The following is a 20,667-nucleotide window of genomic DNA, read 5'->3' as shown; positions in this document are numbered from 1 at the left end:
TATGTGTATGTGTTCAACTTGTTTTCCTAGATGATACTCCAAATGAGTGGTTTTAGTTTTCATGTATATACTCCCTCCGTCCCAAAACAGATGTCTCAACTTTGTACTAACTTTACCTGCAAAAAAACTTTGTACTAACTTTAGTAGACACTTATTTTGGGACCGAGGGAGTATCATGGGCCTAGTAACAAGTGCCAGAATTAAAATAGTGTTGGCGGCTCTAGTAAACAGTGTTAGAGAAGAAAGTTACTTTCTGTAAACTTGTCCCATCTCTCTTATCTTAGTATTGGACTTAGTACCAGCTTGCTGAAGATGCCCTAACTTGGCATGATCATCTTTATTTAATTCGGAAGCAGTTGTCATTAAGGATCCCAAGCTCAAGTCCAAGGACAAGGCCACCTCATTCCATGTTCTGAGAGTTGACCATCGATGATGGCAGTTCATGAAATAGAGTAATAGGTTATATTTGCTATACGCTACCTGTTCTTTCCTCTAGATCCATTCATGGCGATCTGCACAACCACCAACAAAAGAAGGCTCCATTGATCGTGTTATGTTACGGCGTCCATTCTCAAGTGGTATGTTTGATTCAACCTTGCCCATCTCCATATCTAAACCACATTTGTTATACATCTCGCTGGGGTTTTCTCTGCAATATTAACACTTCGGACCATAAATTCTTCACTTTGCTCAATCGATTCCAACCTGTTTTGTTCATGTTCAAGACATTGCTTCATTTTCCCTGTAAGGAAGCAACTATGTAGAATTACCCAGATCGTCCGATGAAGCCGTTATTCAAATCCACAGCAGAACTGAACCATAAATGTTAGTTATACTCTCTCCTAGATTGGCTATCTTTGGCAGCTAGAGGAGATGTTTTGTTCTAAATGAACTCTAATGAATTACCCAGATACCAGATCAATTCTAAACCAGACAACCCTCGTGCCCCTCGCGTCGTCCCCGCGGGCGACCCGAGGGGAAACCCTAGCCGCCGCCCCTCGCACTTCCCTCCGCCCCTCTCCCTCCTCGCCGCCGTCCGCAACGCCGCCGGGCGAAGCCTGGCTGGCTGGGCGGCGGCGGGGCTCCTTTCCCATCCATCTCGTTCTGGCTGGCGCGGGACAGTGGGGACGAGGGGAGCGCCGGGCTAACGTGGGGTTCGGCGGCGCGGCGGCGGGTCTCCCGGCGATGTCGGTGGTGGTCTGCGAGTTGCGAGGTGGTGGCTGCGTTGGTACTGCCCGGTGGTCGCGGGTGTCGCCGGATCTGGATCGGATCCATCTGGATCCTGGCTTCGGACTCCGTCGGCCGCCGCGGGGTGAGGTTGGTCGCCACTGGCAACGTCGGACTGCTGGTTTTGGCGTCTGGAGATCTACAACGGGGTCTTCTCGATCCTCCTTTCCGGTGGGTCGAGCACCATGGATCTTCCATCTTCGCAAGGTTTTGGATCGTGGCTTGTCGCCGGATCCGGAGCAGGCGGAGGATTGGTGGCATAGGATGGGGACCGGAGGAAACTTTGGTCGGCTAGGCCGGCCCGGCATCGGCGACGTCGCTCAACGCCGCTATCCTCTGTGGAGGCGAAGCCGAGGTCTCTCCTATCCACCTCCGAACATATCCCGGACGAAAGTCCAAAATTCATTCTGGATTGGGCGGCGGCGGCGACCTGCACGTCGTATCCTCCATGGAGGCGCCGTCTTGGGAGGACCAGCTGTTCGGGGGAGAGATTATGTGGATGGTGGGCTCCGAGTACCTCCAGCAGTGGCGACAGGGCAGAGGTTGCCTGGTGGTGCGGCGTTGTATCTTCCGCGTCGATGACGATGATTTTGGCGGCATGGTGCGGCTACATATCGTTCATGGATGCGGCTGGATGGACGAGCCCAGGGCGGTGGAGCTGTCTGGTGCCATGGTGGCGTCGACGGCAGCGAGACCGGGCAAGGTGTATGCAGCAGTATAGCTCTGAAGATGGATTGGTGGCAGGTGGCTGTGGCGGCCTCATACCTGGCAGGTGGCCGGGTTGAGGAGCATGCCGGACTGGTGGGTGCCCATACCCGGCAGGCGTCCAGGTTGGGACCTCAGGTCTTAGATGTTAGGTTTGGCTGCGAGGTCTGTTTGGTATTAGGCCCAGACCATCAGCGCCCCTTCATCAGTTAGATAGGAGTAGCGACAGAGGTTGCGAAGATGGTGGCTTTGGTCTTACTGTTGTACGACTTTGTAAGGTTTTGTGCTAATAATTAATAAAGTGGCCGTATGCATCGACCAGATGCAGAGGCCGGGGGTTCTCCTCCTTTTCGAAAAAAACCAGATTGTACGATGAAGCTGTTATTCAAAATCCACAGCAGAACTGAACCACAAATATTAGTTATACTCTCTCCTAGATTGGCTATCTTTGGCGGCTAGAGGAGATGTTTTGTTCTAAATGAACTCTAATGGAGTATAAAAAACATCTGTACATGTCGCCCAATGGGCATCTGAAATCCCGACCAGTTCATTGAGATTAATCCAAGGAAATTAAGCACTCTTACTGTCTTACATGCTTTGTTTATTTGTTTCCTCAAATCTGTTTTAGCACTACCAAATCTGTTTACATATATATATTGGATGAAATTTGACTTTTAGCACTACCAAATCTGTTTTCTAGGTCAGATTGTCCCTTAACTTTGAATAAGTTCCCTGCTATTTACAAAGATGGACCACCAAGAAAATATAGTAACGCGACTTATCCAAGAAGTGCATAGATCGAAATGGATTGCAAGTAGCAATCATGATGTGAAATGTTTTACAGAAGATGAGATAAGAAGATTTACCAACAACTACAAATCTGTAATAGGCAAAGGTGCCTTTGGTGAAGTTTACGAAGGAGTCCTGGAGGACAAAAGTATGATTGCAGTCAAGAGGTTTATCTGCAATGTAAAAGAAAATTTTGCCAAAGAGTTGATCGTCCACCGTGAAATCAATCACAAGAATGTAGTCAGATTAGTTGGCTACTGTGTAGATGAAAATGCCCTAATGGTGGTCACGGAGTATATTCCTAAGGGAAATCTGAGCAACATCCTTCACCAGGATAGTACTCCCATCGCTTTGGATATACGGCTAAGAATTGCCATTGAATGTGCAGAAGCATTGGGCTATATGCATTCACAAATGTATACTCAGGTCATTCATGGTGATATCAAGCCTGCTAATATACTTCTGGATGATGAACTCAGAGCAAAAATATCAGACTTTGGAATATCAAGGCTAGTCAACACTGAAAATACTCTATATACTCTAAATGTGATAGGAAGTATAGGCTACATGGACCCTCTGTTTGCTCAGAATGGTCGCCTCACAGCAAAGAGTGATGTTTATAGTTTTGGAGTTGTGCTCCTGGAACTGATAACCAGAAAAAAAGCAAGAACAGAGGATGGAGAGATTGGCTTGGTTGAAAGTTTTATTCTATCTCTTTCAAAAGGGTTTAGGAGGGTGAGGGAGATGTTTGACCCTGAAATTGCAACATTAAGAGGCATGAAGACTATGGATGAGATTGCTAAGTTGGCAGGTAAATGCTTGAGGATGGAAGTCAGCAAACGTCCTGAGATGTTAGAAGTTGCAGAAAGTCTTCGCAAATTTAGAAAAGCTCCACATCAGGTACAAGAAAGACCAGCTCTGTTTTCTTGGGGAAGGAAAAATAAACCTGCTCCAGCCGAAACACCGTCTCTAGGAAGCAGTAGCATCAGCGGTATTCAAATTGTGGGAACTGTAGCTCCAGCCAAAACACCATCGCTAGAAAGCAGTAGCAGTAGCCAAAGTGTGAGAACTGTAGCTCCAGCTGAAATGACACCATCACAGGAAAGCAATGGCAGTGCCCCCAAAACGGGAATTGTGGCTTCAGCCAAAAAGCCATCAGAGGAAAGCAGTAGCAATACCCGAAATGTGGGAAGTTTTATCGTTAGGCCGACAGTGACAGGCCAATTGTTCGAGCTGGACGACCTGCTTCGGTCATCAGCTGAAGCTCTGGGAAAGGGTACAGTTGGGACAATATACAAAGTGACGCTTAATAGTGGACATGAGCTGGTGGTCAAGAGGCTGAAGGATGTGGACATGCCAGAGCCGGACTTTGAGCAGCATGCCATGCTGATTGGCGCCATCCAGAACAAACACATTGTGCCACTGCAGTGGTATTACTATAGCAAGGATGAGAAGTTGCTAGTGTATGATATCATCCCCATGGGTAGCCTAGCAAAAGTGCTCCACGGTAATGTTACAATTATATCACGTGCTTGCCTTCATAATTTCTAATGTTTTTGATGCATCACTAATTCATGATGTGCGAATCTAGGTGACGAAGATTCTCGCCCAGCTCCGCTGGACTGGGAGCAGCGGTCAGCCATCTCACTTGCTGCTGCGCGCGGTGTGGAGGCTATCCACTTAGCTGGACCATCGAGCTGCCATGGAAACATCAAGTCTTCCAACATTCTGCTCAGTGGCAACCACGATGCATTTGTGTCGGAGCACGGCCTGATAACACTAGTTGCCATGTATCCTGATGCTTCTGGCTACCGCGCGCCTGAGCTCACCAGCAATATGCGGGTCTCTCAGGAAGCCGATGTGTACAGCTTCGGCATCCTACTGCTGGAGCTTCTCACCCGCAAGGCTCCAACAAATAGCAGAAAGGATCTCGAGGGAGTTGATTTGCTACGGTGGGTGTGTTCTGTTGTACGTGAGAAGTGGACAGCGGAGGTGTTCGATGTGGAGCTCATAGGGCGGGAGCAGAAGGTCGTGGAAGAGGAGTGCATGGTGCGACTTCTGCAGCTCGCCATAAACTGTTGCAGTCAAGATGCCGACCGGAGGCCTACAATGTTTGAAGTCGTGCAGCAGATCGAGGAGATCAGACAGTCCTGATCACTGACCAAGAACCTCGCACACCATAGTGAGTGAAAGTTGCTTGGCCATCACAGACTCGCAGTTGCATTCATCCTGAAGAACTAGCTACTATCCTAAAAAGAGTGTTTTCTTTTGCAAGTTTGTAATGATCACCTGTCCAACATGTTATTGGCATATATACTCTGCATTATTCCAAATTAAACACCGGATTCATGATTCTACCAGGTAAGCTGCAATGCTTAGATATATGTAAAGAATAATAAAAATCTGCCATACGTTTTTATTTACAACTTTACGGCCAAACACTAACGAAAAAGATGCAATCATGTTTGCTTTAGGCTCATGTTTCCGGAAAAGGGAGTACCCCATTCCTCTTCATGTTCAATTCTAGAATTACAACAGAATAAGCATCAATTCTACAGATTACAGATGAACAGAAGCAGCTCCACCGGCGCCGGCGTGGAAGATCTTGCCAGGCGATGCCGAGCTGGAGCAGATGGTGCACTGCAGGGTGCGGGGAGGGAGCCAGGGAGATGACCCATCGGGCGCCATTTGCTGGAGGTGGAGGAGCTTGCTCGCAAGGTGGGTGTGGCAGCTCTGGGAGCAGTCGAAGCTCCGAAGGAATTAGGGATTGGGATTCAGGCATTCAGCGGCGGCATGCGGCGGCTTCGAGCTCGAGCAGTATCACGTGGGTAATGGGTCCAAAAGCCATAAAAGCTTCAAAAGCACCTATTTAGGAGCTTTTATGGCTTTTTTGGCCAAAGTGGAAAAGCCGCAAAAGCAGAAGTAAAAGCCCAAACAAACAAGGCCTTAGTCATGAGTGGGCTTTTGCCAACTTACTAAGTGGAGTATATATTACTGCTTAGCTTATCCAACGGAGATTATTTGCTCCAAGAAAAAACAATGGAGATTTGTAAAAAAAAAAAAAAGAAAAAAAAACTCAAAACTCGTCCAACGGAGCTGTAAGTTTGGCCGCAAAACAGCGAGATGAGAAAATCTCATCTCGCTTGTGAAGCCAAATACTGCACCGCAAATTATTTTTTACAAGTGCTACACAATGAACTACCTTCTTGACCAAAAAACAGAGGCACGCCCGGCGAAACGTGGCCGGCTGCCGCCGCTGAATCGCCGTCGAGGTGTCGATGTGCGCCTGTGTCGCGGTTCAGATGTTTAACCGGAAAAGCAAAAGTGCATACTGAACAAACAGAACAGGCATCGCGCGCCTATGTTGCTGGTTCAGACATTGTGCTGAAAAGGCAGAAGTGCATATTGAACTGAACAAACAAAACAGGGAAGGCACATTGATTTTTCGGCAATACCAGCCATGAGCTACCAAGATCTATTTCTCAGCGACAAAAGGGAGTGCTAACATCTTTGCCAAGCGCCGCTTCATCGCGATTGAGCACGCAGTCATGGAGGAACGACCAAACTGTACAAGGCCATGGACCATGGTACCTGGTAGCTGCGTCTCGTAATGCATCTGCTCCTTTTTCAGGCCAGTCTCATCCAACCACCTGAAGAATACTGCTTCCATAATAAAAGGGACCGAGGGTGTGTATATGATTCCTGGCCAATCAGGACATGTTTTGGATCAAAAGGATGAACGGCACTCTCTGAATACTATCAATATAACTCTAGAACTCAAAAGGCCAAAACACCGAAGCCACACACACATACTAGCAGAAACAACTTCTAGATGAAGCTTGCCACCAAGAATTATACTGAACCTAGTTTTACTGAAATGTTGATTAGCGGTCGATTATTACTGAGATGTCATGCAGAAGATCGAGGCGATCCACGGAGTCCTGACTGCTGACCAAGAACCTCACACATCATAGTGACTGAAAGTTGCTTGGTCAAGGTTGCACTCAAACGTCATGTTTTCAGGATCCCTTTCAGCTGGTTATCTTGGAGCACTGTTATCCCAAAAAGAATGTTTGCAGTGCAAGTTTGTAGCGGATCACATGTCCTACATGTTTATTGGCATATAAACTCTGCACCATTCAAAATTAAACGTTGGGTTCATGATTCTACCAGCTAAGCTGGGATGCTCAGATATATGTAAATAATAAAAACCTGCTATATGCTCTTATTTAAAACGTTTTGGCCAGCGGAAACACTAGTGAAGAAGATGCAATCATGCTTGCCTTCGACTCATGTTTCTGGAAAAGGGAGTGCCCCATTCCTCTTCATGTTCAATTCTAAAATTACAACAGAAATAAGCAGGGATTTGTTTCATTCAACAGTAATAAGCATGGATTTGTTTCATTCAACAGAAGTAAAGATGGACAGAAACAGAACACATTAAAGAATAAATTACAATGTTCAGTACCTTGCTCTAGCAGGAGCAGCGTCAACCAACCACCTCTCCGAACGAAATCCACGCACGCTCTCGCAGTGCTCTCGCCTACACCTCCGTAGCTCTAGTAGCAGCTCCACCGACGCCGGCGTGGAAGAGCTTGCCAGGCGCTACCGCGCTGGAGCAGACGGTGTACTGCAGGGTGCGGGGAGGGAGCCAAGGAGATGGCGTATCCGCACAAGTCGTTGGAGGTGGAGGAGCTTGCCGACAAGGTGGGCGCGGCGGCGCCGGAGTGGTGGGGCCGGAAGCAGTCGAAGCTGGGAAGGAATTAGGGCATCTCCAGCCGCGCCCCAGGAAGGCCTTCCCAGGCGATTTTTTCGCGCCGGCGCCGAAAAAACGGCCCAGTCACGCCCCTAGGACGCCGAAAATCGCCGGCTTGGGCCGAAAACAGCGCCGGCGGACCCAGCCCGAACCCGGCGCGCTGGGGGGCGCCCGGGGGCGCCGGGGCGAGTTGTTTTGGCGCGAAGAAGCCGCGGGCCAGCCGCGTCAGCGACCCGGCGCCTCGTCTTCCCCCAACGGCCTCGGTTTCCGCGGGGAATCAATGGCAAGGCTGCCGCCGGTCAGCCTTGCCATTGATTCCTTCATGGGCGACGCGTCACGAGGCGGCGCCGACACCTCCCCTCCCTCGCACGCGTACACACGGCGCGGCCCGGCTATAAAAGCCGGCGGCCTCCACTCCACTTCCTGTGCCCACACCAGCCCCGCCCCGCTCCTCGCCGCCGTCCAGACCCTTCCTGTCCCTACCTCTCCCGCGCGCCGTCGCCGCCGCCATGGCAGAACGCTTCCCCGGGGACGAGGTGGCGGCCAACGGCTTCGGCCGCCGTTCGCTCCGCCTTCTGGAGTCCTGGCTCCTATTCCAGGCGAACATCCCGGCGCCGCCGGACATGCGCGCCGGGCCATCGGGATGGAGGCTCAGCGCCGGGGGAGTGCCCATTCCCCCGTTGCCCGACGCCGCGGCGAAGCCGGAGTACTTTGCCGACGAGGTTGAGATCGTCGGCGCGTCCCTCCCCGACGCCCAACGCTCCCTCCCCCAGTACGCCGCCGACAACCACGCCGCCTGGGCGGCGTATTTCGAGCGCCGCCAGCAGCAACGTCTGGCGTCCACCAACGGCGCGCCGGTGGTCGGTGGGCGGCAGAACAGCGAGGGGCGCCACCTCTGGTGGGGCGTCCCCGGCCGCACACTCGAGGGCGTGCTCGCGCACCTCGAGGGCGGCAATGACCCGCCGTTGGCATACCCCCGGCGACGCACCGGCGCGTCGGGACATGGGCGCCAAGGCGGTTCAGGTCTTCCTCCTCCTCTTCCTCCTCCCGATCCTCCTCGCACTCCTCCGGCGCTCCGGCCCTGCTCGCCGTCAAGGCCGAGCCTGCGGCGGAGTCGCCGCTCGGTCGGCGCACTCGCAGCGCCGGCATCGTCATCCACGAGGGCGGCCGGCGCGCTTCGTCCTCGGTTCCTCCGCGCTTCGTCAAGCCGAAGACGGAGCCGGGACTGGCGACGGTGAAGACGGAGCCGGGACTGGCGCCGGTGAAGGCGGAGCTCGTCGACGACGACGCGGCCCTGGAATGGGCGTGCCAGGACTCCATTGCGATGGAGAAGGCGCGCCGGAAGAAGGCGAAGGAGCGCCAGCGCGCCGAACTGCGCCGCTTCGAGGAGGGCCGACGCGGCCGCGACGAAGACGGAGTCGTCGTCCTGTGCGACAGCGACGAGGACGACGCGCCGCCGCCAGTCCACCATGGCGACGTCGGGTCCAGCCGGGGTGTGCGCGTCAAGGAGGAGGAGGTCGACGACGACGATGGCAGCGACGGCGGCGATGACTTCAGCGCCTTTCTTTTTTTAGATTAGCTTAATAATGTAATGAAAATGGGCGAATTTGGCCATGTTCGGACGAAATTTAACTGCTCTTTGTTATAACTTCGCCGAACGCCCCCCCCCCCTTTTTTTCTAAAACTCGCCTATAGGCGGCCCTGGGGGTCGACGGTTGGGCGAGGACTCGCCCCCAGGGCCTTTTTTTTCGCCGGCTCACCCCCAGGCGGCGCTTTTAGACGCCCCCTGGGGGGCCAACGGCTGGAGATGCCCTTAGGGATTCAGGCATTCAGCGGCGGCTTGCAGCGGCCTGCAGGATTGTGGGCTTAGTCATGAGTGGGCCTTTGCTAACTCACTTTTTCCACAAGTATGGCTGGGCCCGCCTCATGTATACGACGACGATATGCAAGAATTTTCCGAAATCAGCAGTCCCACCTCTCGTGTGCGCCACTTGTCGCAATTTGAGAGTTTTCCATTTTTTCATAGATTCATTTAACCATGCGTCCAAATCTCGAACAGATTTCACCGTTGGATTTGCATCAAGATCTTCAAAACTAGATCTCGTGTTGATAGGTTTTGACAAACATTTTTTTCACGAAAACAACCGAACCGGAAGCACCGGGTTTTTTTCCTTTCCGAAAAAGGCATGCCCGTACCTCTCGCGAAATCACAACCGTGCCTCTCAAGGAAGCAAAACCGTCCCTCTCGCAGAAGGAAAAAAAACAGAAAACGCATTTTTTTTTCGTTTCCGAGAGGCACAGCCGTGCCTCTTACGAAAGCACAACCATGCCTCTCTTAGAAGCAAAACCGTGCCTGTCGCGGAAGAAAAAATAAATAGAAAACGTGTTTTTCCCGTTTCCGAGAGGCACAGCCGTGCCTCTCGTGAAAGCACAACCGTGCATCTCTCTCGGAAGGAAAAAAACAGAAAATGTGTATTTTTTCGTTTCCGAGACCGTGCCTCTCTCGGACTCGCATAAGGAAAAAAAAATAGAAACGCGTTTTTTCGGTTTCCGAGAGGCACGGCCGTGACTCTCGCGAAAGCAAAACAGTGTCTCTTGCGAAAGCAAAACCGTGACTCTCTTGAAAGAAAAAAAATGAGCTTTTTTCACGCAATTTTTTTTGAAATTTTTTGTCCAAAAGTTAAGGAGGAACAGTGAAAAACCGAAACGTCGAAAAAACCCGGAAAACCGTCTAAAAAGCCAAAAACGCGTGTGGAAAAATAAAATAAAACAAAATCCGGAGGAATCACCCAGAGCGCGACACGTGGCGGGCGGCTGAGAGCGCGCCAAGTGACACTGATTGTTGTGAGGCTCCCGAAGGAGCGCTCGTTAACTAGTTGCTCTCAGAATTTTCAGTCCGAAGCATGAAGCTATCAAGAATATTCAGTGCACCTTCTTTTTGGGACATGATTTAAGTGGATCTCAGAGCTGAATGTTTTCTACACATGCAGCATATTGCTGCACCTTGTAACATATCCCCAGCTAACTTTGGTAGATTCTGCATCATCAAAGGGAAGACCCAAACTCCAAACAGAACAGGAAGTACGGAGGAGAAATGACAAGTGTGAACTTTCGAATTTTTGTTTGCTTGTTTAATTGTTTATTATATTATATACAACTCCATGGCAACCAGACTGAAGTGCTTACCCTGCGGCTGTTAGAGTTGTGTCGAATATTATTGTACAAGTTAGGTTACAGTTGGACTTGGAGTCGTACGGTGTGTAGACATGATATGGAGTCGTGTCCAAGTAGGACACTTGTATCTTAGGCCTCTCATATATAGCGGGGGTAGACACACGATGTAACATATGCCAACATAATAGCACGGGCACGCGGGGAAGCCGGCGGCGTGTGCCGGCGCCCGGGCGGCCGGGGTGCAGTATTGTGACGGTGTCATGGGGAGGAGCGCCCGTAGTCATGCCCCGGGGATGTAGCCATATCGGTGAACCTCGTTAACAAATCTCGGAGTCGTACTTGTGTGATTGCTTGGTCCTCGGTAGATCGACGGAGCGTCTCGGATTTATTCTAACAAGTGGTATCATGAGCAAGGTTACGAAGAGGCAGCTTGATTGATCTTGAGGAGGGCGACTGATAACTTGGCCGTGGTGGTCGGAAGATTTTTCGATGGGCGTGAGAATTATCGCAGGAAAAGCAATCGGAATTGGCATGCGAAGAACGCGAGCAAGCAGCCGGCGCGGGGTTCTCTACCTGATCGAAGTCATACGCCGAGGCGGCGATAGCAGGAGTCCGCCAACAGCGGCGATAGCAAGTTGCTAGATCGGGCGTGCGGGGCAAGGCAGCAAGGCGTGCAACAGATCGGATCAAGATGCGGCGGCGTAATGCTAGAGCAGCGATGCAGGTGCAACCAGAGCAGCGGGCGGTGCTAGCGGGCCAAGGCGCAGGCAAGTTTCCAGGCGCATAGACGTGCGCGCGCCGAGGCTTTGGCAAGAGCCAGCGGCAGAGGTACGTGGCAGTACGTCAGTACGTGAGGCCAGGAATTGGAGCTGGTTCTTTGGCGTGTGGCACGCGAGGCAACATGTGCATGCAAAGCTGGAGCTGCGCGTGAGATTTGTTTGGAAGAAAAAAGGAGCTACGTTGCAGACTCAGTGCTATTCCATGAGGATAAAGAGATAGGAAAAGTTAATGGACCTATGGCCTACAGAAGCACGAGGTGGAGTTTAATTTGATCTTCATGGTGAGGTGCACACAGGAAGGCTTATGCGGTGGATTTTGACTTTATTTCTTTGGTACAAGGTTTGTGTACATGGATGGTAGCGTGAGGGTCTGCGGTGTGCGTAGCAAGGACACGACGTGCGTGCAAGGCTCGGAGGAGTCTGGAGCGCGCTGTGACAGGATCATGCAAACACAGGGCGTCAAGCAATGCACGGAGATGTGCGGGGCGAACATGACGCAGGGTAGAGCATGGTTGCAGTCGAATAATTTCGGCTGGGTCGGACTGAACAGTTTGATGGATCGACGTGGATGTTGGTCAAAGCAGAAGACGGTGATGATTTCAGCGACGACGACATAGGAGCGTGATGCTGATGGTGGCCGACTTCTGGGGCGTGGAAACACGTGGTGCAGGCCTGAGGGCTTGTGCGGCTTCGACGGACTATGGCGCAGGGTTGATTCAAGACGGTGCACATGAAAGCTTGGAGTCGACAGGGCGCGGGAGGGTGGCACGTACAACCACCATGGAGTCATGTTGAAGGTGGAGCTGGAGTCTGACGGATGACTACACTCTGTGCTGATGGAGGGGCTACGGCGTAAGTTAACGGAGAGTCGAAGCCTATTTCAGCGGGTAAAGCAAGAGACACGTGGATCGGACTGGGTGCCAGTGGTCTGATGGAGGCGTGATACTCGGCATCGGTCGGTGATGATCGATGGTTCTCTGCAGTGGGAGTTGAGATAGTGGGGGCTAGCTACCCGGGAGACTCGACCAGGACAGCAGAGGCTCGACGCGGTGATAGCGGCGAGGCGTGCGCTAAGCACGGGACACAGCGACAGACCAAGGCACTGGTGGTCAGACAAATTGTGCAGGGGGTGCTGAAGCAGTGTTGATGAATACCAGATTCAAGTTGGTGACTGGGTCTATCGGTGCCGGTTGATGGACTAGAGTTGACCATGGTGAATCTGAGAAAGTGACGGAGAGTCTTAAATTGTCAAAAGCTGAGAGAGTACATGGCCGTATATTCTGTGGTGTTCGGTGCACATGGCAAAGTGCGGATGACAAGTACAGAAGGAGGCGGAGTTCTATAGCTATGGGACATGCTAGAGACTAGCCGGAAGAAGGGTGAGACAACTGCGAATTAGACTCGGGGGTGACACAGGGCGACGGTGAAATTCCTTCAAGTTTCAGACAGACGGTCAAGAAAGAGTGGTGACGTTGAGTTCAGGTAACTCTTATATGTGACGTCCAATATGTGAGTTGTTCATTTTCACGCAGACAGTGATCGGTGTGTGATGGCGTTGGACGGATACTCCGAAAGTTGGGAGCACAAGGTAGAGTAACAAGGAACTTAATTTTTCTCGAATGTTGACTGTGAAGAAGACAAGAAGGGACTACAGTTGCAGGTGGAGTCACATGGGGTCTGGGAGTAGCAGTAGTGCTCATGGCGTATCTCAAGTCCAATGTACATGTAGGTTCGACGCATGGATGAATCCAAGGTGGTGGAGAATATTCGCCAAGGTGGAGTTTGTTAGAGTTGTGTCGAATATTATTGTACAAGTTAGGTTACAGTTGGACTTGGAGTCGTACGATGTGTAGACATGATATGGAGTCGTGTCCAAGTAGGACACTTGTATCTTAGGCCTCTCATATATAGCGGGGGTAGACACAGGATGTAACCTATGCCAACATAATAGCACGGGCACGCGGGGGAGCCGGCGGCGTGTGCCGGCGGCCCGGGCGGCCGGGGTGCGGTATTGTGACGGTGTCATGGGGAGGAGCGCCCGTAGTCATGCCCCGGGGATGTAGCCATATCGGTGAACCTCGTTAACAAATCTCGATGTCATGCTTGTGTGATTGCTTGGTCCTCGGTAAATCGACGGAGCGTCTCGGATTTATTCTAACAACGGTGAGGATGGCGATCACTGGTGAGGACGGCCGGCGAGAGGCGGTGACGGGAGAACATGCACGACCGGTGAGATGGAAGGGGAGTGATGAGATGCAGAAAGGATACTTTGTATCAAACGGTTCCTATCGATCTAATCGGGTGACTGCTGGCCGGGTCGGCCCAAATTTGGGCCGGCGCGCCGGTGCAGATCACTGCCAATTCATTTTTATTATAAAAATTCGGGCTAGGCCAAGGCCCGGCCTACATGCTAGGTCTGTCCCATATGTACTACCTCCGTCCGGGTTTATTAGGCCCCCTTATATTTTGTGCCAGATTTTGACTATCTATATTATTAAAAATATATAAATTATATGATACAAAAATTACACCATTGGATTTGTGTTTGAAAGAGCTTTCCAACAATATAATTTTTTTGACATATAGTTTACATTTTATTAGTTAAATTTGCAAGTCAAACTTTAACACAAAATAGAATGGGGCCTAATAAACCCGGACGGAGGGAGTATATGGCGATCGGTTACTAAAAAAAAGTGTATATGACGATCGATGATATGCAAGAATTTTCAGTGTGAAGCATGAAACTAGCAAGAACTTTCAGTGCACCTTCTTTTAGCGACGTAATTTAAGTGGATATCAACAGCTGCACATGATGCATGTTGCTGCACCTTGTAACATATCCCCAACTGACTATGGTTATTTCTGCATCATCGGAAGGAATACCCATACGCCAAACAGAACAGGAAGTACGCAGGAGAAATGACAAGTGGGAACTTTCGATTTTTTATTTGCTTGTTTAATTGTTTACAAGTTATATGCAGTTCTATGGCAACCAGACTGAGGCGCTCACTGCTCATCCTCTGTCAGAAAAGGGATCATGTAGTGCAAGTAAGTTGCCTTCATGCGAACCACTTTGGCACTCGCAAGATGCATGTCTTGCCGTGAACCACGGTTTTAATACGGTGTTTTGATTTTCGGTTTGAGCTTTTTTTCGCCCTAGGCCGAGATGGCCGAATTTCGGCCATTTTCAAAAATTTCGGCTGAAATTTGACCAAATTTTGACTGCAATTTGACTTAAATTTGACCAAAATTTCCCAAATTTGAGCAATTTCGGCCTAAATATACTTTTCGCCTCAGGCCGAGATGGCCGAAATTCGGCCGAAATCCACTTTTTGCGGCCGAAAATCAAAACACAGTTTTAATAATACCCTTCCTATAGAGAAAAGAGAGGATAAAACAACAGTTTGGCATGATCTGTTAGCTACCTGACAAACCAATAATAAAAAAAGAAGATGAAACTCAAACTACGGGCCCCAAAGTAACCTCGACATGACCGACGTGTGTTGTTGCGTCCGCCCGCTGCATCGGATTACTCGGTTGAACATAATTGTTTCTCTTATTCAATTGGGTAGCAGTTGTCATGGTGGGAGTAGACCATCGTTGATGACAATTAATGAAACAGAGTAAAAGTATGCTGCATGTTCTTTCTTCTAGACTAGATCAATTCCATGGCGATCTGGGTGACCACTAACGAAAGAAGGCTCCCTTGATTGCGCTATGTTACGGAGTCCATTCTTCTTGAGTGGTATGTTCGGTTCAACCATGCCCATCTCTATGTCTATACTGCATTTGTTAGACTTCACTCGGGTTCTTTTTCCCGCGAGATTAGCAATTTGGATTTAAAATCTTTACTTCCTTGTTTAGTCGATTCCGACCTGTTCTCTTCATGTTAGAAACATTGTTTCATTTTCCCTACAAGGAAGCAACCATGTACAGTTACTCAGGCCGTACCATGAAGCTGTCATTCAAAATTCACTGCAGAACTGAACAATAAATATTAAGCTTACCCTCTCCTTCGTTCTACTTCCTCTACCGATGTAACCCACGAACAGACACAAATGATTCTCCGCAGTGCTGTGTAAATATCTAGAATGGATGGATGTTTGCTCGTCGAAAAACACACACACACACCCGCGTCCTCTCGTCCCCTTGTGTCGCCTCCCCGAGCGAGGCGACCGGCGGCTCCGCTCCCCTCCCTCGAGTGCCCCTCCCTTCCTAACCCTTCTCCCGCTACCGCCGGCGTGCTCCATCGGGCCCTGCCCCCGTGGTGTCGGCGGCAGCGGCGACCTTGCCCTTCCCCGCGCACGGCGCCTCGGCTCGGGCGGTGGCGGCTGGCGGCGGTGTTCCTTGGTCTGCGGTGGTTCCGGCAGTGGTGGGTGCCTCGGGCGGCGTTGCTCCGGGTGGTCTGCAGGCGGTGGCGCGGCCACTTGGCGGCGGGCTGGCGGCGGCGCCCTCCGTCTCAGATCTGGGCCCTATTGGGCCCCATCTGGGTCTGGGCGGGCCTGGCCCGATCTCGCTTGCGATGGCTCCGGCGGAAGGAGGTGCTGCTCGTGCGGGGGATTGCGGAGACGGCGGCGCGCCTACTACAGCGCGGCGATGGGGAGCTTCACGAGCCCCTTTCAGGCTCGGCCAGGCCTAGAGGGCCTGGTGTGCTCCTATTGCTGCATTCAGTCGGTGACTCTGCCGCTCCTCGTTCCCCGTTGTTCCCACTCGGCTTTGTCGGTCTCGCTTCATTGACCATGGTGAGGCGGCAGTGATGATGGCAAGACCGTGGTGGCGCAAGTTGGTGGGCAGCAAGTTTGGTGGAGCGCGTCGGATCGTCTGGGGTTGTGGGTGTTTTGTGGACGGGAGAAATCCCAGCCGGCACCGACACGGTGACGCTCGTGGGCGTCGCCATTCCTTCCTGAAGGGCGTCGGGTATTCCCCTTCCCTACGCCCTTCCGCGTACCGGGGGAAACCCTAGGATCAATCTGGGCAGCAGCGTCATTGTCGTCGCATTCCTTCCTGAAGGTGTTGCTTGGTATGCGAAGGTTCAAGGTGCTAGGAGCGAGGTGAAAACTCTCCGGTGGGTGCAGCGGTTGCGGGTCATCATCTTTTCATCGATCCGACGTTGTTGACATTAGTTTCTTTCTTGTTTCTCTTTTGTTTCGTTTGGGCGTTTTTGTGCTGTTTGGCCCAGCATTGGAATCACAGTTGTACTGGGCGGTTGCTATATCAGCGGGGTGAAAGCCTATTTCGTCAATATCTAGAATGGTAAAATGGTGATCCCCTTTTCCAAAAGAGAAAGGCAAAACAACAATCTAGATTGGTTGTCTTCGGCAGCTAGAGGAAGTATTTTGTTTCTAAATGAACTCTAATAGAATATAAACAACACCTATTAGCCCAATGGGGATATGAAATCCCTACCAATTTATTGGTAATTAATCCAAGGAAATTCAGCACTCTTACGTACTTTATTTATTTGTTTCCTCGTTTATATGTTGGATTAAATTTGACTTTTAGCACTACCAAACTGTTTTCTAGGTCAAATTGTCTGCCAAGGTTGAACAGGTTCCTTGGTACTTCCAAAGATGGATCATCTAGAAAATATAGTAACACAACTTATCCCGGAAGAGCATAGGTCGAAATGGATTGCACGTAGCAATCATAATGTGAAATGTTTTACAGAAAAGGAGATAAGAACATTTACCAACAACTATGGGACTGTCCTCGGTAGAGGTGCTTTTGGAGAAGTCTATCACGGGGTTCTTGAGGATAAAAGTAAGGTCGCAGTCAAGAGGTTTATCTACAATGTGAAAGAAAATTTTGCCAAAGAGTTGATCGTCCACCGTGAGATCAATCACAAGAATGTAGTAAAATTAGTCGGCTACTGTATAGATGAAAATGCTCTGATGGTGGTCATGGAGTATATTCCTAAAGGAAATCTGAGCAACATACTTCACCACCATAGTAGTCCCATCGCTTTGGATACACGGCTAAGAATTGCCATTGAATGTGCAGAAGCATTGGGCTATATGCATTCACAAATGTATACTCAGGTCATTCATGGTGATATCAAGCCTGCTAATATACTTCTGGATGATGGACTCAGCGCAAAAATATCAGACTTTGGAATATCAAGACTACTCAACACCGAAAGTACTCTATATACTCTAAATGTGATAGGAAGTATAGGCTATATGGACCCTCTGTTTGCTCAGAATGGCCGCCTCACAGCAAAGAGTGATGTGTATAGTTTTGGTGTTGTGCTCCTAGAACTGATAACGAGAAAAAAAGCAAGAACAGATGATGGTGAGATTGGCTTGGTTGAAAGCTTTATTCAATCCCTTTCAAAAGGGTTTAGGAGGGTGCGGGAGATGTTTGATCCTGAAATTGCAACACCGAGTAACATGAAGACTATCCAAGAGATTGTTAAATTGGTAGGTAAATGCTTGAGGATGGAACTCCACAAACGCCCTGAGATGTTAGAAGTTGCAGAACGTCTTCAAAAACTTAGAAAGGCTCCACATCAGGTACAACAAAGACTAGCTCTATTTTCTTGGGGAAAGAAAAATAAACAAGTTCCAGCCGAAACACCATTGCTGGAAAGCAGCAGCAGTACCCGAAATGTGGGAACTTTTATCGAGCTGGACGACCTGCTTCGGGCATCGGCTGAAGTTCTGGGCAAAGGTACAGTCGGGACAACATACAAAGCGACGCTTGAAAGTGGATATGGGATGGTGGTCAAGAGGTTGAAGGGTGTGGACTTGCGGAATGCGGAGTTTGAGCAGCATATCACACTGATCGGTGCCATCCAGAGCAAACACATTGTGCCACTGCAGTGGCATTACTATAGCGAGCACGAGAAGATGCTAGTGTACCATTTCATCCCCATGGGTAGCCTAGCAAAAGTGCTCCACGGTAATATATATGCTGGTATATATGCTGTACAATGCTATGATATGTTTACCTTATTCTAATATTTTTTATGCATCACTAATTCATGATGTGTGAATATAGGTGACGGAGTCTCTGGCCCAGCTCCGCTCGACTGGGAGCAGCGGTCATCCATCTCACTTGCTGCTGCTCGCGGTATCGAGGCAATCCACTTAGTTGGGCCATCGAGCTGCCATGGCAACATCAAGTCTTCCAACGTCCTGCTCACCGGCACCCACGATGCGTGTGTGTCGGAGCATGGCCTGGTAGCACTGGGCATGTTTCATCTCGATGACTCCAGCTACTACGCTCCTGAGCTCGCCGGCAGCAGGTGGGTCCAGTCGCAGAAAGCCGACGTGTATAGCTTCGGCATCCTACTGATGGAGCTTCTCACCCGCAAGGATCCGGCAAGAAGCGTTCTGGAGGGAGTTGATTTGCTACGGTGGGTGTGTTCCGTTGTATATGAGGGGTGGAGGGCGGAGGTGGATCTCCGAGAAGTAGGTTTGGCATGGTGGGTGATGTCTGTTCTACATGAGGAGTGGATGGCGGAGGTGTTCGACATGGAGCTCCTACGAGGGGGCTACAGGGAAGGGGGGTGCATGCTGCGACTTCTGCAGCTCGCCATAAACTGTTGCAGTCAAGATGCCAACTCTAGGCCTACAATGTCTGATGTCGTGCAGCAGATCGAAGAGATCCGACCAACAATCCTGACTCCACTCCTGACCAAGAACCTCCCACATCACAGCGACTGAAAGTTGCTTGGTCACAGTTGCACTCAAATACTATCAAACATTTTCGGAACCCCCTTTGAGCTGAGAACTGCCACCCTGAAAGAAAAAATTGTTTTTCATTGCAAATTTGTAATCGATCAGCTGTCGCACTACCAGAAAAACTTGGGTTGCCGACGGCCAAATTTATGCCGATGGCCCCCGTCGGCATAGATGGGCATACCCCGACGGCCCAGCTAAAGCCGTCGGCGTAGAAAGGCCGTCGGCATATGTCCATCTATGCCGACGGGGGCCGTCGGCATAGATCAGCCGTCGGCGTTGCTTCAAATATACCTACGGCGGTCGTCGGCATAGAATAGGCCGTCGGCATATCACGTGGGCCCGTCTACCCGGGCGGCGACGACAGTTTGATGGCGTCAGGCTACGCCGACGGGCTAACGGCGGCCGTCGGCATAGCTATGCCGACGTCATCGATCCGCGGCGCCGCCACGTCATCGATCCGCGTCGCTCGCCGGTCCCGTGGGGTGGCATTTCTATGCCAACGGCCTTACCGTCGGCATAGGCCTGACCTATGGATTTTGCCACGTCATCGATCCAGGGCTCTACCGTTCCGTGGTCGTAGCTATGCCGACGGCTTTGCCGTAGGCAAAGATTTCTAATAATATTTTAATATTTTATTTATTTTCTCTTTTTATTTTTTATTTTTTCCAAAACTAATTTCATTGACTTAAATGTACAGAAAACATATATCGATTGCCCGTGGGCCTTGCTTCCGTTGTGTCACGGAGAGGTTAGACGGGACGGGATACCTGTGGGGGGTAGCAATGCCGCCAGGTGTTGCGGTGGGCCCTCCTACGGTTGTGGAAACGTGGTGGTAGGCGGAGGCACCCGGCACACGGCTCCGGGGTGTGCCCCCCTCCCCCCTCACGAGCGTCGATGTCGTCGCGCCCCGGAGGGAGGAAACTGCCACGTCGGGCCGACGCGGACGGAATCTTGGGGTGGGTTGTGCCGCGACTGTTGGGGGGTGTAGCTATGGCTGGGCTATGACAACCAGGTGAAAAGGTCCACCGGTCAAACTATTGGGGAACGTTGCAGAAAATTAAAATTTTTCCTACGGTTTCACCAAGATCCATCTATGAGTTCATCTAAGCAACGAGTGATAGGAGTGCATCTACATACCCTTGTAGATCGCGAGCGGAAGCGTTCAAGAGAACGGGGATGATGGAGTCATACTCGCCGTGATCCAAATCACCGATGACCAAAGTGGTGAACGGACAGCACCTCCGCGTTCAGCACACGTACGGAGCGGATGGCGTCTCCTCCTTCTTGATCCAGCAAGGGGGAAGGAGAGGTTGAGGAAGAAGGCTCCAGCAGCAGCACGACGGCGTGGTGGTGGTGGAGATGCAGTACTCCGGCAGGGCTTCGCCAAGCAACCGCGGGAGGAGGAAGAGGTGTAGCAGGGGGGGGGGGAGGCGCCAAGACTCAGGGTTGCGGCTGCCCTCCCTCCCCCCTCCTTTATATAGGCCCCCAGGGGGGGCGCCGGCCCTAGAGATGGGATGTCTAGGGGGGGCGGCCAAGGGGGTGGAGTGCCCCC

At 50.9% G+C, this 20,667-nt stretch overlaps 2 protein-coding genes across 2 annotated transcripts; both read left to right on the top strand.

The window, feature by feature from the left end:
* Window positions 1–274: 274 nt before the first annotated feature.
* LOC123042396 (receptor-like cytoplasmic kinase 185) lies at window positions 275–5,060 on the top strand. The gene is made up of 3 exons (XM_044464861.1): window positions 275–578; window positions 2,633–4,228; window positions 4,313–5,060. The coding sequence occupies exons 2-3, from the start codon at window positions 2,680–2,682 to the stop codon at window positions 4,873–4,875; spliced, it is 2,112 nt and encodes a 703-aa protein (XP_044320796.1). The 5' UTR covers window positions 275–578; window positions 2,633–2,679; the 3' UTR covers window positions 4,876–5,060.
* Window positions 5,061–17,000: 11,940 nt separating this feature from the next.
* On the top strand, window positions 17,001–19,097 carry LOC123039533 (probable serine/threonine-protein kinase At1g01540). Its single transcript, XM_044462661.1, has 3 exons — window positions 17,001–18,330; window positions 18,430–18,827; window positions 18,897–19,097. Exons 1-3 carry the CDS (start codon window positions 17,001–17,003, stop codon window positions 19,095–19,097), a joined length of 1,929 nt encoding a protein of 642 aa, XP_044318596.1.
* The last annotated feature ends 1,570 nt before the right edge of the window (window positions 19,098–20,667 follow it).

The sequence above is a fragment of the Triticum aestivum genome, chromosome 2B (assembly GCF_018294505.1).
Source record: "Triticum aestivum cultivar Chinese Spring chromosome 2B, IWGSC CS RefSeq v2.1, whole genome shotgun sequence".
Classification (NCBI taxonomy): domain Eukaryota; kingdom Viridiplantae; phylum Streptophyta; class Magnoliopsida; order Poales; family Poaceae; genus Triticum; species Triticum aestivum.
Note: the sequence above shows the minus strand (reverse complement) of the source record. Positions and strands in the feature narration are given on the sequence as shown.

What these genes read in the sequence shown, in the direction of transcription:
- LOC123042396 (XM_044464861.1), top strand. Translation starts at nt 2,680, where the DNA reads ATGGACCACCAAGAAAATATAGTAACGCGACTTATCCAAGAAGTGCAT. An exon ending in CCTAGCAAAAGTGCTCCACG is followed by an intron (nt 4,229 to 4,312) that starts GTAATGTTACAA and finishes GTGCGAATCTAG; the next exon opens with GTGACGAAGATTCTCGCCCA.
- LOC123039533 (XM_044462661.1), top strand. Translation starts at nt 17,001, where the DNA reads ATGGATCATCTAGAAAATATAGTAACACAACTTATCCCGGAAGAGCAT. An exon ending in CCTAGCAAAAGTGCTCCACG is followed by an intron (nt 18,331 to 18,429) that starts GTAATATATATG and finishes GTGTGAATATAG; the next exon opens with GTGACGGAGTCTCTGGCCCA. An exon ending in ATGAGGGGTGGAGGGCGGAG is followed by an intron (nt 18,828 to 18,896) that starts GTGGATCTCCGA and finishes TGGATGGCGGAG; the next exon opens with GTGTTCGACATGGAGCTCCT.